This window comes from Onychostoma macrolepis, chromosome 13, assembly GCF_012432095.1.
Source record: "Onychostoma macrolepis isolate SWU-2019 chromosome 13, ASM1243209v1, whole genome shotgun sequence".
Taxonomy (NCBI): Eukaryota; Metazoa; Chordata; class Actinopteri; order Cypriniformes; family Cyprinidae; genus Onychostoma; species Onychostoma macrolepis.
In genome coordinates, this window is record NC_081167.1 from 30,530,341 (window position 1) to 30,548,507 (window position 18,167).

Below are 18,167 nucleotides of genomic sequence, written 5' to 3' on the forward strand. Positions count from 1 at the left end.
TGGATTAATTCATTCCAATTAATCTTAATCAAACTGCAGTTGCGTTATTTTGATTAAGTAAAAATAACAAAAAAAATACACTTAACTAACACAATAAAAACATGATAACATAATAAAAACATGATTTTTGAAAATTTTAAATAAATTGAGTTATCTGGTTTTGCAAATAAACTCTTCATATGTATATGTATGTGTGTGTGTGTGTTACACACATATGCATTCATATCACAGGCGTGCGGTGGTGTTTTAAAATGGAGAAGCCGTTATATGCAGTATATAGTATATGTGTATATATATATATATATATATATATATATATATATATATATATATATAAATTCATGTTCCTGCTACACTTAATGTTGTCACATTTTCTTGGTTAAATAAACATTACATAAAGAATAGAGAACAAATATAATTCTATTTTGTATTTGATTAACATAATTTTTTATTTTATTTAATATTTTAAATACTAATTATACATTTCCTAGTGTTTTATGTATTTTTACATTTATTCCAAAATAATAACTAAAGTAACATTTTAAACAATATTTTGAAAACGCTTTACAATTAGGTTTCATTAGTTAACATTATTGAACTACTTTATTTAACATGAACTAAGAATGAACAATACTTCTACAGCATTTATTAATTATTTATTAATAGCAGTATTTTATTAGTGATATGCTACTTATATCTGTAAGTGCCGGATTTGAACCCGGGTCGATCGCGTCAAAAATTACTTCTGCAGGAGCTTTACCATCTACGCCACTGAACCTGTTAAAAGATTATCGTCTTTTGAAGTAATCTTACGCTGGTGGGCGGAGTTAGTGCAAATAGCCTCTGCCAACAAGGCGGGCTATTTGCACTTAGTGTAAATAGACAGTGTGTTTTTTTTATTTGTGAACTGATGTTCAGCTGTTCTTTTTAATAGTCAACTTATTTCATCGTCATAAAAGCACAAAAATACATATTTTATTTGATCAAGCTGAATGCTCACTAAAAACTGACACAGTCATCACGTTTTCTGGCCATTTCAATTTTTATTTTGACGTGACAAAGAAATGATAGCCTATCTAAATGGGTGAGTTATATACTTGCTTTATAATTAGTCAATAACGCCATGATTTTCTTCAACTGTTCACTGTTGGACAGTGTTACTTTACAAAAACGAGTGACTTTTATACTTTTAATGTCATATTTAGTAATGTTGTTTTATTTTTGTAATATATTTTCTCGACCAGTTTCACTCCAGAGGTGGATGGAGTATCTCGGCAAAGGAGAAGTGCTCACTAACACAGATTTAGACAGATTTGTGAACAATATTTGAGAGAAATAGGCCTTCTGTGTACATAGAAAAAGTCTTAGATCTTTGAGTTCAGCTCATGAAAAATGGGGGCAAAAACAAAAGTGTTGCGTTTATAATTTTGTTCAGTGTGTATATATATATATATATATATATATATATATATATATATATTTATTTTAGTGTCTCTGTTCTCCGTTAGATGATGTTCATGCCATGTTTAGTACTCTTTGTGTGATTGTGATTTGTGATAGCTGATATGAATTGTATTGAAGGGGCGGTTGTGAATAATGCAGCGCTGCAACACAATTGAAGCCGATTATAAATAGATATCAAACCATCTCAGACCTTCAGTGCTTGACTGTGGTGCATCTGCAAAAAATAAACCTATATAAATAAATAAATGCCCAGATTTTGTTGCTCGATAGAGCCATCCCAATCCTCTGTAAAACTGTGCGTCAGCCGCTGCATTCATCAGGAGCTGACATCTGACATTGACGGAGGGTGTAATTGAGCGAGCTTGTTGAATTCAGCGAGGTTTTGACTATAGAGCTATTAGTCACGGGTGCTATATGAGTTTTCCTCACATGACACTTCTCTATATCTCAGGATGACTAATGTGACTGAGCATCAGTGTAACAGGATTACAACAGCGAGAAAACATCATGTTTACATCCAAAACAGTCTTCAAAAACTTTACGGCTCAAAATGCAAATCTACAGCTCTGTCGAGGCTAAGCTCTGTCGAAATCTGCTATTTGAACTTCGGCAGGCTTCGCATGTTGGCCGTGACGGTTTTAGTGATGTCTGGATTTACCTCTGTGTGCCGTACGAATAGTTTCTGCTTTAACATCTACAGAGGATCAGGATATACACTGTGACAGACTTCACAGCCGAGTGCGGTGAGATGGCAGGGGTTCCTGCAGCCCATGAGTCTTCGCTTCTGAAGAGATGTTTGTTCAACTGCAGGTGGATCGACATGAATCATTCATTAATGCTTTGGCAGTCATACAGCGGCCATGAAATCTACACTTACAAATGTCTAGATGTCATTACATAAGACCAGGTTTCCCAAACTAGTGGAAAGCGAAATTAATGATTAAATCCTAGATAATGGATCATGTTTAACACAGGGTTTCTGTGAGTCTTCAAAAGGTCTTTATAAATTTTAATTCGCCCCTCCACAAATCAAGGGCCTAAAAAGGTCTTAAACTGGAGCAGAAAGTCTAATGAAATAAGACCAGGTTTCCCAAACTAAAAATTGTGAGTTGATGAAAAGCAAATAATTAATTAAATACTATTAAAACAAACAAAAAGCAAAACAAAACAAACAAACATATCATTTTTAAAACAGTTGTTTTGGGTGTTTCCACAAATGAAAGACTTAAATTCAAGGTATTAAAATGTTGCATGCACTGAAAACAAACCAACGAACAAATGGATGAACGAATGAATGATTGGATAAATAAAACAAACAAACAAACAAACAAAAATATATATATATTGATTATGCCTAAAACAAAAACAAATATATATCAACATAATTGATCTGTCTGATAATTTTCTTATAAAACAAGACTTAATACATATATTATATTATATTACTTATATAATATATATGTATATGTGTGTGTATGTATAATATAATATAAGCTATGTTTAAATTGGATTTTCAACCTTTAAAGGGGACATCAGATGCCGATTTTCCATAAGTTGTAAGTATGATGCTTTAGGTCTTCATGAAATGTCTGCAACATACTTTGGTTAAAATTCCTTAATGGTTATGTAAAACAACACCTTTTTTACCTTGTCAAAAGCAGCTCTGTTCACAGCGACCCGTTTCAGTGCATGCAAAAATAAAATAAACGCTGCCACTCACACTTGCGTTGTGAAACTGGCCTTATGTTCACTCTTACATCCAACTACAAAACACTTGCAGTGCTTACGAGCTACAGCTGCTCAAGCACTGAACAAATGGCAAATTACAGAGATATGCTAATACGGGAGAGTCTGTCATTGGTCGTGGGCGGGGCCTGAGCAGTATGATGTCATACTGCTCAGAAAATCAAAACGGCTTGATAACGGCTTGATAATTGAGACTGTTTAGGTTTTTTGGGCATTTAAAAAAAATGGATGTATTTTTTTATTGTGGGTTGGTTGTTTCCACACACTGCTAAGACACATTTATATGCAAACACCATATAAAAGTAAATTTTGCATCCGATGTCCCCTTTAAAGTGGTGATAATACAAGACATTTTTGTTTAGAGACCATATTGACGTATTGTGTTCCATTCAATTTATTCCTTAACTGAAGAGACATACTGAGTTTGAAAATTAAAGTAATGATGTCTATTAGTTAAACTTTGGATGAGGAAAAACAACCAGCTTACTAATATTTTTTGTGTGACTCTTTCTTATGCTTTTGAAAAGGCCATTAATCAGTTCTTTCGACATCACCTGATACACCGTTTGAGCTCAGATGAGACGAGCGTGAGATTGAGACAGACTGAAGTCAGTGCTTGTGTTTGACTGACGTCTGTAAGTGAAATGAAAGCAGGACTCATAGCCGCTCCGCTGTAGCAGGACAGAACATTTGTCCCACATTAGCGCGTTATTTGAGCTGATAGGAGGTAAAGTGAATTAATGCTGATGGTTTTAGCGTGTGCAGTCGGCTGAATTGTGCCGGTGCAGCGAAATGCAGATGGAGGATTCTCACCAAAAAAAAAGATGTGCTTAAAGCGGCGGTGCGTTTCAGTACGGTTCATTAGAAATGAAAAGGAACGCGGATAACTGAGGTGTGACGCCTCTCTGATCAATTACCCACAGAAATTACTGCACTGTCCTGAGCGGCTCACAGCAGATATTACAACTAATGTGTACCACATTGCAATATTGGATTGAAACTGAATTTTTACTAAACTCTGAAAGCTGGGAAAAGAAATTGTGAGGCGTGTTCTTCCTTGCTAAGTCACCACCATCACTATGGGATGTTACTACGGTATTGCTATGTTACTAAGGTGTTATGGGAGATTGTTATGGTGCTGCTATGAGGTTTCTAGAGTGTTGCTATGCAGTTGCTGAGTGTTGTATGGGTTACTCTGGTGTTTCTATGCAGTTGCTAGAGTATTGTAGGGGGTTACTCTGGTGTTGCTATGCAGTTTCTAGAGTGTTGTATGGGTTACTCTGGTGTTGTTAGCCATTGCTAGAGTGTTGTAGGAGATTACTGTGGCGTTCCTATGCAGTTAGTACTGTATGGTGTTGTAGGAGATTATTATGGTGTTTATGCAGTTGCTAGAGTGTTGTAGGGGTTACTCTGGTGTTGCTATGCAGTTGCTGAGTATTGTATGGGTTACTCTGGTGTTGGTATGCAGTTGCTAGAGTGTTGTAGGCGGTTACTCTGTTGCTATGCAGTTGCTAGAGTGTTGTATGGGTTACTCTGGTGTTGCTATGCAGTTTCTAGAGTGTTGTATGGGTTACTCTGGTGTTGCTATGCAGTTGCTAGAGTGTTGTAGGGGGTCACTCTGGTGTTTCTATGCAGTTGCTAGAGTGTTGTATGGGTTACTCTGGTGTTGCTAGCCATTGCTAGAGTGTTGTAGGAGATTACTATGGTGTTCCTATGCAGTTAGTACTGTATGGTGTTGTAGGAGATCACTATGGTGTTGCTATGCAGTTGCTAGAGTGTTATAGGGGTTTACTTTAGTGTTGCTGTGTGATTGAGATTATGGTTATGTAGTTATTAATATTTTAAGTGATTTGTTACTGTGTCAAGTGAAAAGTCTAATCGTTTGTTGTTGTTTTTTAATATGACCATTAATAGTAATAGTGGTTGGCTTGGCAAACGCTTCTAATCACTGATTTCATGAATGAGTTTAGTAAGAGCTGTTATTCCTGTGTAAGAGCTGTGTGTTTGATGAAGACTCATGCGTCACTCTTCTTCTTGCAGTCTCATCTTCTCTCTCTCATCTCCGTATTTTTAGCCTGTGAAAGTGACAGAAGTCAGAGGGGTTTAATTTAGCATTTCAGCATTTAAGCTCTTCTAAAGATGTGTGATGTCTGAAAAGCAGAATGCCGTCTCTAACACCAGCGTATTTCACTATGACAGCAAATAAATAGCTGTCATGTAATATCTAGTAATTCCAGAGTGATTTTCAGGAACTCTTTATGGGTGTGCGGTACCAGTTCAGCCGTATGGGTTTGCACTTTCTGAAAGACTTACAGTGTGTATTAGCGATTATATTATACAGTTACCCGTATTAGACGAGTTCACCCAAAAATAAACTTTCTGTCATAATTTACTCGCTTTCATGCTGTACCCATGGGACTTTCTTTATTTTGTAGAACAAGTTCAGAAGAACAGAAGAAGTTCACATGGCTTTTTTTCCTTAAAAATGAAATAAAATAGGCATGTCAGGCTCCAAAAATGACAACGAAGCATCATAAAAGTTTCATGCTGTTCAGAAAATGTTCAGGTGCAAATGGACACCAGACGCGCAAAATCAGTTTGACATCAAACCTGCCAGAACTGTGTTTGATTCTAGAGCTGCTGCATAGTGTAACATATTCAATAAATAGTGTCTAAAATTAGCTCTGTTTCTAATACACATTGTTATTGTGTTGCTATGCGGTTGCCAGGGTGTTGTGGGAGATTGCTATGGTGTTGCTATGTGGTTTCTGGGGTTTTGTGGTAGATTGCTATGGTGTTGCTGTGCAGTTGCCGGGGTGTTGTGGGAGATTGCTATGGTGTTGCTATGTGGTTTCCGGGGTATTGTGGAAGATTGCTATGGTGTTGCTATGTGGTTTCTGGGGTGTTGTGGGAGATTGCTATGCTGTTGCTGTGCAGTTGCCGGGGTGTTGTGGGAGATTGCTATGGTGTTGCTATGTGGTTTCTGGGGTGTTGTGGTAGATTGCTATGGTGTTGCTGTGCAGTTGCCGGGGTATTGTGGAAGATTGCTATGGTGTTGCTATGTGGTTTCTGGGGTTTTGTGGTACATTGCTATGGTGTTGCTGTGCAGTTTCCGGGGTATTGTGGAAGATTGCTATGGTGTTGCTATGTGGTTTCTGGGGTGTTGTGGTAGATTGCTATGGTGTTGCTGTGCAGTTGCCGGGGTGTTCTGGGAGATTGCTATGGTGTTGCTATGTGGTTTCTGGGGTGTTGTGGGAGATTGCTATGGTCTTGCTGTGCAGTTTCTGGGGTGTTGTGGGAGATTGCTATGGTCTTGCTGTGCAGTTGCCAGGGTGTTATGGGACATTATAGTGTTGCTATGTGGTTGCCAGGGTGTTGTGGTAGATTGCTATGGTGTTGCTATGTGGTTTCTGGGGTGTTGTGGGAGATTGCAATGGTGTTGCTATGTGGTTTCTGGGGTGTTGTGGGAGATTGCTATGGTGTTGCTGTGCAGTTTCCGGGGTATTGTGGAAGATTGCTATGGTGTTGCTATGTGGTTTCTGGGGTGTTGTGGTAGATTGCTATGGTGTTGCTGTGCAGTTGCCAGGGTGTTATGGGACATTATAGTGTTGCTATGTGGTTGCCAGGGTGTTGTGGTAGATTGCTATGGTGTTGCTATGCGGTTGCTGGGGTGCTGCAGGACATTACAGTGTTGCTATACTGTTGCTGGGGTGTTGTGGGACATTATAGTGTTGTTATGTGGTCGCCAGGGTGTTGTGGGAGATTGCTGTGGTGTCTTTCACAGATTGGAGAGCCTCTGCTCTGTAAAATTTCTCTGTTTAAACATTTATGTTATCTATGTTCTATTGTGTAAAAAATATTGGCTCATGTGATTTGAAAGTCTTTTAGTTTTCATTTTATTCAAATTTAAAAAATGTCCCAACATTTCCGGAATTCAGGTTCTAGATTGCTATGATGTTGCTATGCGCTTGCTGGGGTATTCTGGTAGATTGCTGTGGCATTGCTATGCGTTTGATTCTATAAATCAATATGTCAAACCTAGCAGAACAGTCTTGAATAACCGTGTTTTAATGTATGCAAGTGCAAATGAGATTTGAAAGCTATTGCATAATGGACGATTTTCAGTAAATAATGTCTAAAATTCACTTTCCAATAGAAAGTGACTTTTTGAGTCTGTTTTTTTGCTATGTTTCTGCTGCATTGACATCTCATTCAGGTTTGAATTACAATACAGTGAGTAAAATGTCCATTTTTTGAATGCAAATGCAAAACATATGCTTACATGCAAAGACATTTAGCCATTAAAATTACTCAAATATAATGCGACCTTCTGCACTTCAGCGTTCGTCATTGTGTCCTAACTGTCTGAACTGCAGCATTAGTATACCTTTTAAAGCTAATATTTTTTGTTTAGCAATGGGTTTATATGCGTGTTTTTGTGTTTAGAAGTGACTGCTAATGCAGCTCCATGATAAGCTGAACTCCCACACACCAGCGCTGAACTTTAGCACATTAGCAAGGCTTGTTGAGTTCTAAATGAACACTGTCACATCGCTCACCCACTCAATAAACTGCTCTAAAATGACCCGTGAGACCTTCTCTTTTCACTCGGTTTCACTCTGTTGCCATTAGCTATAGTGTGAAAGACTAATGCTGCCTTCAAGACACGTCGGAATGATTGTATTTACTTGAAAAGCTCAGAAGAGCGCCACCATAATGACGATAGTAGTGGATGCTAATTTGGTATTGATCATGAAGTGTGATTGTGAATGTTGATGATACAGTTTAGTTTGAAGAATTTTGATAGATCTGAACCAAAACTGCTTATTTAGCAGGTTTATGACAGATTGCATTTACTCTTATTCTTTCTGACAGCATGCTAATGATGAAATTGCACTAGTGCAGCATCCAGTGTTTGTTTGTTTGTAAGTATTCTCTGGAGTATAAGTCATGGTTTTTAATCATTTGAAACGTGAGATTTATATTTCAAAGTAACTAATGCATTTAATGTCAAGCATTCAAAACATGCACAAAGTGCACATTTGGATTTGTACTGAAAAAAAAAAGTTGTCTTTGATTTATAATAACTGCAACTATAATTTGTTTGTTTTAAACGTATATTTTTCATTCTTGTTTTGTTTTGAATATCGTTTAATTTGAAGAATTTGTCGTGGAGTGGAGTTCCTAAAATACATGTTTAAGTTAAAAGTTTGCAAGATTGTAGTTTCTAAATGAAATGAAAATAATTCATTGTGACTTTTTTCCTCAGTTTTATTTTTCTCTCCAAACAATAAACAAGCTTATTGTTAACTAAAACTATTCAAACTTTTCGTTAGTTTGAATAAAAAAATAAAAAAATAAAAACCATAAAAGAATAATTATTAAATGAAAAATGTAAACAAAAATTAGAAATGTTCCCTTGACGACTAATTGAAATAAATACATTTAGGTTGAACTACTAAAATGACTAAAGCTATAACTGAAATTGAAAAATTAATGAAAGATAAATAGAAAAAATAAAAAAAATAAAAAAAAAAATAAATAAAAGAACAAAAAGCACATAACAAAATGAGAACCTAGCCTACATTTAAAATGAAAACTAAGGATATAAAAATAAAAGCTAAATGAAAATATGATTAAATACTTTCATCTAAAACTAAAAAATATTATATTTATATAATATAATAATTCTAGAATATTATATGAATAATACTAAAATAATGACTTATTTTTCAAATATATGCTAAAAAAGAAAAGACAAAAGAGTAAACATAAAATTATCCAACACATGCAGTTTATTTCTAAATAGAAATGTTAAAAACACCTAAAACTATAAAAAGACAAAAGCACATAACAAAACTACCAAAACCTGAAGTGAGATTAAAATAAGAACTTAAAATATATAATATAATATAATATAATATAATATAATATAATATAATATAATATAATATAATATAATATAATATAATATAATATAATATAATATAATATAATATAATATAATATAATAATGACTTGTTTTCCAAAAATATGTTAAAAAAGGAGAGAAAAAAAAAAGAGTAAGAAATCTAAAATTACCCAACGCATACATTTTATTTCTGTTAAAATCGTGGTCGTTTCATAATCACCATTTCTGAACTCATAAGAAGGAACCTCCAGGAGGACTTGAAGGCAGCAGCAGGATCAAACGCTGCTTCTGGCTGATCCAGGATTCATTTGTTCTCTCTTACATGTTAACTTAAGTGTGCGATGTTTTGACTTTGCATCTGACGGATCTCCATCAGAGGAGGTGGACCGGAGCCGGCGTGTGGTCCATCGGCGTAGCTGGTTTGAAGAAGGTTTAGTAGTATCTTCTGAGGTCTGCTTTCTGAAGTCTGGATCAAAAACCAGCGACATACTGCCTCTGTAATCGCGTACAGCAGCGCGGCTCGGGTTCATTCATTGCTCTTTCATTTTCTGTGTTCTGCCTGGAAGATTGAAGCCAGTTCCTGTCACATGAACACACACATTTACATGAACAGCTCCATTAAGAGTCTCCAGAAGTTTACTTCGGCTGAGATGTTCAGCCATGCATGAAATCCAGTGTACATTGCTCTAAACATTTGTGTTCATGTACCAGTGTAGAGATGCTTTGGGCTTTAATAACACTTATTTATGAGCATGAAAATAGTCTGTTTATATACTAATAGTACTGTATTAACTTTGGAACATGCAAACATCAAACACATTTCACAATCAATTGGTGACAATGTAAAAAGCACTGTTTGAGTATGTAGAGTGTCTCAATTCAGTCATTTCATTTAGGATGCTTCTCATGCATTAGACAGCAAGGCTGCTCACTAAGTTTTGGAACAGAGAGATGTGTTTTTGTTTATTTTTTAGAAATGTATTTAGGATGCTAGTTATTTATTTAGAAATATATTGTTTAGGAATTTATTATGTTATTTATTTTTGAAATGTATTTATTTAGAAATGTATTTTAATTTATTTGTTTATTTATCAATTTTATTTTTATTTATTTAGAAATGTATTTATTAAGAAATTTCTTTGTTTAGAAATGTATTAATTTTAGGTATCTATTTATATATTTGTTTATTAACACATTTAGAAAAAAATATTTAGATATTTATGTAGACTTTTTTTATTTATAAAAGTATTTATTCATCTGGGATGCTGCCCATGTAGGCAGTACACATTTTTTGAAACAGGGAAACTTATTTTTATTTAAATATTTAGACATTTGTTTAAAATGCTGTTTTTTTTTTTTATTCAGAAATTATCAAAGCTGCTCACTAGGTTTTGGAAAAGAGAAATATATTTGTATTTATTTAGAAAATTTGTTTTTATTTAGAAACTTTATTTTAGAAATGAATTTGTTTGGAGATGTATTTATTTCTTTGTTTATTTAGAAGTGTTATGTATTTACAAATTTATTCATTAAGAAATTAATTTATTTAGACATCCAATTTGATTATTTAGAAATGTAATTTATTTATTTATGAACTTAGAAATGTATTAATAAGAAATGTATTTAGAATTGTATTTATTTATTATTATTTTAAATAATATATATATATATATATATATATATATATGAATAATATAATTCATAAGAATAATCTTAGAGTATATTAATATTAGAGTGTCTCAATCTGGTCATTTCATGTATGGATGCTGCCCGTGTAGTGTAGGCTCAGGAGGTATTGGAACAGAGCCGCAGGTGTTTTGTATTATAGGAAAGCAGTTTGTCAAGCTATAAATCTGTGCCTACTCATGAAAAACAAGTGGCTCAGAGTTCACTGCAGTTTTCTCTCAACTCAATATTGGATCCGGCAGTAAATAGCTCATTTCTAAACAACGCCTGCACTAAATAATTTGCAAGCTGCATGAATTCTTAAAAAGTGGACGAATATAGCTGTTCTCTTACTTTGCGGTTTTGTACGAAAAGCAGCATTTAATAGCAGCCTGACGTTGGGTTATATGAAGTACTGTTTATTCGGCACTACATCTGCGAGCAGGAGAAAAGAGAAATGCAAGTTCTGAGTTTTGAGAGCCTCTTATCCGTCGAACTGTGCCTACGCTTGTGTTTTTCACTTCCAGCGCCTGCCTTTAAAACCAGACAAACTCGCATTCACGGGCTGTTCTGCTGCTCAGACTCATTCGTGTTGGCTCAAGTGTACATTTACAGTGTTCGGCTTTTATGGCTTCCGATGGTCCTTGACGTGAATGTGGCACCATCTGATCCATTCAAATATGTCAGATGTAATATACATCATCATGTCTATCTATATATAAGGGAGACCAAGGCTGTATTTCAGTAACTATAGTATTCCGAGTCAAAAGTCCCTCACAGGTGTTTTGTAAGCTGGTTTCATTCAGCTCAAAATTGCTGTTAAATGGATGCGTTTTTATTGAATTCTGTCCTCCAAGCTTAAATTCCAGCATCATATTTAAATTTTTTTTTTTTTTTTTTTTTTTTTGTAGATGTAAACAATTGAACACAATGAAACCACAAGATTAAAAATATAATTTGGTCAAGACTTGTTTTTATCCATCATGAATTGATTTGATGGTGAATGATTGAGATAATAGACTAGAAAGATGAAAGATTACAGAGGTTGTTTATGTGTTTATGTGTGACTGTGTGTATTTATTTTTTTATTTAGAATGTAGATATTTATTTGGTTCACTTATTTAGAAATGTATTTATTTATTTAGAAAAGTGTTTAGAATGATTTTATTTAGTAATTTATTGATTTAGAATGTATTTATTTAGAATATTGTTTTTAATTAGAAATGTTATTTATTGAATTAGAAACATTTGATTTTTTTTTTTTAGAAATGTATTTATTTATTTCGATTATTTGTAGATTATTTAAAATGTATTTACTAAGAAAGAAACTTGTACATTTACTTTTAAAAACAGAAATGTATTTATTTATTTATCTGCTCTGTTTATTTAGAGTATTTTTTTTATTTGGTATATAATGAAGTTTAGTTGTTTAGAAATTTATTTACAGTATGTTTTATTTAGAAATGTACATGAAATGTATTTTGCAATTTATTGATTTATAAATGTTTATTTTAAAAAAGGTACAAATTAAAGAGAACATGTATTCATGTATTCATTTAGAAATAGATTTATTTAGAATATTTTTAATTTATGTATTCATTTATTTATTTAAAAAAGCATTTAGAAATGTACTCAGAAATATTTTTTTTTTCACAATAAGACCAGGAACATGTATTATAGAGTCAGTTTTGTTTTGAATATATTACAGGTGAAATGTTGAACTGCGGGCCATGTTGTCATATGATTTATGGGTTTTTATTTTCAATAATAATTCAATCATTCATTTCTGATGGACAGCACATTGGTGTGATATACTTGTATGTTACTCTTTTCATTTTTGCTTATCATAAATTGTGTTTTGTAAAATATTTTACAGTTTAAACTTGATTAAACAGCCATTGGATGTATTTTAAACACAGAACTGTTGTGAAAGATGGATTTTTTCCTCTTCACGAGCTGTTATATCTCTGAATATCTCTTTCCTCCCACCTGAATTTGGAGCATGCAAAGCCTTTGAGTTTTGGAGACTCATTTTCGTAATCTCTCTACACAGCAGTGAAACTCATAAGCGTCTGACAGCTCCGGCAGAAGAGAGTTTAATGACGCAGGCCAAATGCCTTATTTGAGTAATAAGAAAAGGCAAAGGCATTAAACGAGCTGTTCGTCCCGTACTGTTACTGTCTCATCATACGATCCGCTGACACTGTCTGCGTCTGATTCTGTTTAATGCAGATGAGCATGCATTCAGTGTATAATGTGTGTGTGTGTGTGTGTGTGTGTGTGTGCAGGGGGAAGGAGTTCGGGCACGATGTGGACTTCATCATTAAAACACCTGAGGCCGGACAGGAGGACGTGATTCTGCCCGCGGTGATCGAGCGATTCAAAAGCCAGGTACAAAAACACCTTCTGCTGAAAAAGCTTTTATCTGTAGATAGTTTGGCCAAATATTGAAATCAGTTTCTCAGTGCATAAAATGAATGACCTCGCGTTTCGCTTCAGAAAAGATGACCTACTTTGAAAAATACACTTTTTAGTTTGGAAAGGTTTGCTTGGGAAACCTTGATGGTGAATCTTTTACAAAGACTTACAACGAAATTATATATAATATATACTTTCATTGTAAGTCTTTTTTAATTACGTTTCTAGTATTTAGTAGTCTTTTTTTTCTTGGAATTCTCTTGTAATTTAATTTGCAGTGAAAACCTTGATGGTGAATGCTTACAGACTTAAAAAAGAAAGTTTTTATTTGTTTGTTTTAGTATATATTTGAAATTCAACTCAAAGTTCATTTATTTCAGTAATTCAACTCAAATTGTGAAACTCGTGTATTAAACAAATTCAATGCACACAGACTGAAGTAGTTTAAGTCTTTGGTTCTTTTAATTGTGATGATTTTGGCTCACATTTAACAAAAACCCACCAATTCACTCTCTCAACAAATTAGAATACTTCATAAGACCAATAAAAAAAACATTTTTAGTGAATTGTTGGCCTTCTGGAAAGTATGTTCATTTACTGTATATGTACTCAATACTTGGTAGGGGCTCCTTTTGCTTTAATTACTGCCTCAATTCGGCGTGGCATGGAGGTGATCAGTTTGTGGCGCTGCTGAGGTGGTGTGGAAGCCCAGGTTTCTTTGACAGTGGCCTTCAGCTCATCTGCATTTTTTGGTCTCTTGTTTCTCATTTTCCTCTTGACAATACCTCATAGATTCTCTGTGGGGTTCAGGTCTGGTGAGTTTGCTGGCCAGTCAAGCACACCAACACCATGGTCATTTAACCAGCTTTTGGTGCTTTTGGCAGTGTGGGCAGGTGCCAAATCCTGCTGGAAAATGAAATCAGCATCTTTAAAAAGCTGGTCAGCAGAAGGAAGCATGAAGTGCTCCAAAATTTCTTGGTAAACGGTGCAGTGACTTTGGTTTTCAAAAACACAATGGACCAACACCAGCAGATGACATTGCACCCCAAATCATCACAGACTGTGGAAACTTAACACTGGACTTCAAGCAACTTGGGCTATGAGCTTCTCCACCCTTCCTCCAGACTCTAGGACCTTGGTTTCCAAATGAAATACAAAACTTGCTCTCATCTGAAAAGAGGACTTTGGACCACTGGGCAACAGTCCAGTTCTTCTTCTCCTTAGTCCAGGTAAGACGCCTGACGTTGTCTGTGGTTCAGGAGTGGCTTAACAAGAGGAATACGACAACTGTAGCCAAATTCCTCGACACGTCTGTGTGTGGTGGCTCTTGATGCCTTGACCCCAGCCTCAGTCCATTCCTTGTGAAGTTCACCCAAATTCTTGAATGGATTTTGCTTGACAATCCTCATAAGGCTGCGGTTCTCTCGGTTGGTTGTGCATCTTTTTCTTCCACACTTTTTCCTTCCACTCAACTTTCTGTTAACATGCTTGGATACAGCACTCTGTGAACAGCCAGCTTCTTTGGTAATGAATGTTTGTGGCTTACCCTCCTTGTGAAGGGTGTCAATGATTGTCTTCTGGACAACTGTCAGATCAGCAGTCTTCCCCATGATTGTGTAGCCTAGTGAACCAAACTGAGAGACCATTTTGAAGGCTCAGGAAACCTTTGCAGGTGTTTTGAGTTGATTAGCTGATTGGCATGTCACCATATTCTAATTTGTTGAGATTGAATTGGTGGGTTTTTGTTAAATGTGAGCCAAAAGCATCACAATTAAAAGAGCCAAAGACTTAAACTACTTCAGTCTGTGTGCATTGAATTTATTTAATACACGAGTTTCACAATTTGAGTTGAATTACTGAAATAAATGAACTTTTCCACAACATTCTAATTTGTAAATTAGACCTGTAAATATGTAGAAATATTTATTATTTTTGTTTGTTTATGATATATTAAATATATTGTATATATAATATTGATATATTTTATATGTATGTTAGTACCTATATGAATTAAATTTTTAGTATTTAATTGTTTTTATTTGAATAGGTTTTAATAGTTAATGGTGTGTGTGTGTGTGTATTGATTTTGATGTTTTGAATGAATTTTGGGTATGAATGTTTTATTGACTTGATTTTTATTGTTATGGATTAATGTAGTTTTGTATTTTGTATTTGTTTAATTTATTTTTTGTACTTGTTGGACCCCAGGAAGAATAGCCACTACCTTGGTAGTGGCTAATGGGGATCCAAATAAACAAATGCACACACACACACACACACACACACACATACATTTAATTGGTTATTATTTAGTTTTATGTTTTTGTTTTGTTTATTTGGGGTTAGGGTTACAGTTATATATTTGTTTATTTTATGTATGTTAGTAACATTATTTTTATTAATTTAATTTGTAATATTAAGTAGTTTTAGTTCATTCATTCATTCATTCACCTAGTAGAAAAAGTCATATTTTTAAAATACATTTATTTAATACTAAGTATAGTTCAAATCTATTAACATATTTACTGACATATCACTCAAGACTTACAAACATACAAATTATAATTAAACTTTATTTGGAGTACTACTTGTGCACAATGCACATTTCTTAATATTAAGCCTAAAATGTGTTTTAATGTCACTATTGATGAGGATTGTACTATCTTTAAATAATAAAGGCCTTTAAATGCAATATATTTAAAGTGTACCTGAAGTGTACTTGCAATAGTTCCACTGTAGCACAATCAAATACACTTCAGCACTACTTCCACACAATTAAAGTGCATTAAGCACAAAATTAATTGTTCCAATTTAGCAACCTTTAAGTATACCAGAAGTACAATTGCAGGGTAATTTTATTAAGCACGTAAATATGTCAATTTGTTTGTGTTATACTTATTTTGTTATATTTTAAATACATTTTAATAAATTTAATTTTCACTAGGTTCATTCATTCATTCATTTCTTCCTTCCTTCGTTTTATACTTTAGTTTGCCGGAAAACCTTGTAGATGTAAAAAATCAATAACAAAACAGATTAAACATTATTTATTTATTTTTTAACATTTTTGTCTTGTTATTTAGTTTTGGCAATTAGCATTTTAATGTTTAATTGTTGTTTGGTCAACAACTGTTGAAAATCTATATTTCAGTCAAAGTTAAATATTGCATGTGGGATCATTCAGCTCATTTCCCACACATGCTTAGAGGGTTGGGTTAAGATTTGCGAGGTTTGAGTATATGAATGTGTTGTTTTTGTGGATGAAGTGTGAATGTAAGCACTGGTTCTTGCTGTGTTTTGCTGAAATCACATGGATTGTCTTGAGGAAAGTTTCTCATCAGATGTGCTGGAGTGTGTCTGATGCTCTTTGTGATTTCATCGATGTTTCGTGGTTTTGATTGTCCTGTTCTAGCAGAGAAGGCCTTTAATGGTCACTTAAAACAATCAGAGCGGGCTGTTCATGCGGTTGGTGGATAAACAACTTCCTGTTTTCTCTAATGTTTGGCAGCTGATTGCAGAGCAGGAAAGAAAGACAAAACAGGAGACCAGTGTGAAAACACACCTGATTTTTAGGGTGATGACTTGTAAATAATCAAACAAGACCAGCCCTTAAATACAATAGGCATTATAGTGATTTTGACACAGTGTTTGGGGTTGTATGAGCTCTACTTTATATGGTTACAAACAACAGTTTTACTATGGTAAAATCAAAGGTTTGATTTTGACATTGGTGGGGACGTAACAGCAGACAACACCCCAATATTTCTGCATTTATGATAGACTTTTGACCACAGTTTTGTGTCATCTAAAGTCTTTATGTATAGCTATGGTAGCCAACATAGTCATAATTCATAAAAATAGCTTTAGCATATTCATTAGACAATAATTACACAACATTACAGCAGCATCAGAACGCTGGGTGTTTTAATCATGTGCAGTACATCATTTTATTTTAATATTATGAATCTGAGAAATCTCTACTGTTGCTATAGTAACGAACACAGCCTTCACACACATCTGATAAACCGCACGCTCTTATTTCAGTGTTGTTTTTTAGTTTGTGGATATTTCAGCAACAGTTTGCTTTGTACATTCAGTTTAACAACATAAAGTGGGTAAACTAAAGAGGGTCAACTTGATCATTCAACTGAACTGTGCATGTTTGTTTTAAACACTTTTGTAACTGTCTTTTCGTTCTGTTTTAAAGGTGTTTTCTTTGAATTGTTTGACTACTCAGAAGATTATGTAGGAAAATATAACTTAATTGTGTTTCCTGCTAGCTAAATTTCACATACATAAATAGAAATCTGGCTCTAAACCTCTCTTTTTTTATTCAAAGTCTTTTAGATTAATATATGGGAAATATCCAAAGCTCTGTTTATCCTCTGTCCATCTCTATATTCATATGAATCCTTGTTGTGAAGTTGTGAATTTATTTAATTTTCTTTCTGTTTTGTATTAACCTGGCAACACATCCCTTTTGAAAATATAACCATGGTTTTAGTATTATATATATATATATATGTTTTTGTTTTTATAACTATACTGCCTTAAAGGTTTAATAATAGACTAGTTATATAGTCCCGATCTGAACTAAATGATTCGCGATCCATGCTCCGAAGATCCGATCTGAATAATGATTCGCGAAATGATTTGCAAACCTGCTCCGTAGTCCCGATCTGAATCAAATGATTCACAATACGGGATCAGCTTGGAGCTCTTCGAAACCGTGAATCATTTTGATATGCAAAAGGTTTACAGAGTTCAAAAAGCTCAGTTTCACCCATCACTACTTGCTTTTTAAAATCATCACATGCGATGTCAAAATTCAAGAAAGGAATGGTTTTATTGATCTGGTTTTGCTAGTGAATTGCTTGAACTAAATGATCATGTCACGAGTTTGAATCAATCGGAGTGGTTCAAGCGTAAATTACTCACTCATTTAATTCGGTTTGTCTTTTCG

General features: G+C 34.2%; 1 protein-coding gene across 4 annotated transcripts in view; it reads left to right on the forward strand.

Annotated features, from left to right (window-relative positions):
• Positions 1-18,167, forward strand: part of dntt (deoxynucleotidyltransferase, terminal) — a 144,611-nt gene that overhangs the window by 43,984 nt on the left and 82,460 nt on the right. For all 4 annotated transcript variants that reach the window (XR_009273817.1, XR_009273818.1, XM_058794830.1 and 1 more), the window contains exon 8: positions 13,075-13,177. Coding sequence is in view for 2 of the 4 variants with exons in the window: in XM_058794830.1 (XP_058650813.1) it covers positions 13,075-13,177 (103 nt within the window). In the remaining 2 variants the exon portion in view is untranslated. The remainder of the gene's footprint in view (positions 1-13,074; positions 13,178-18,167) is intronic.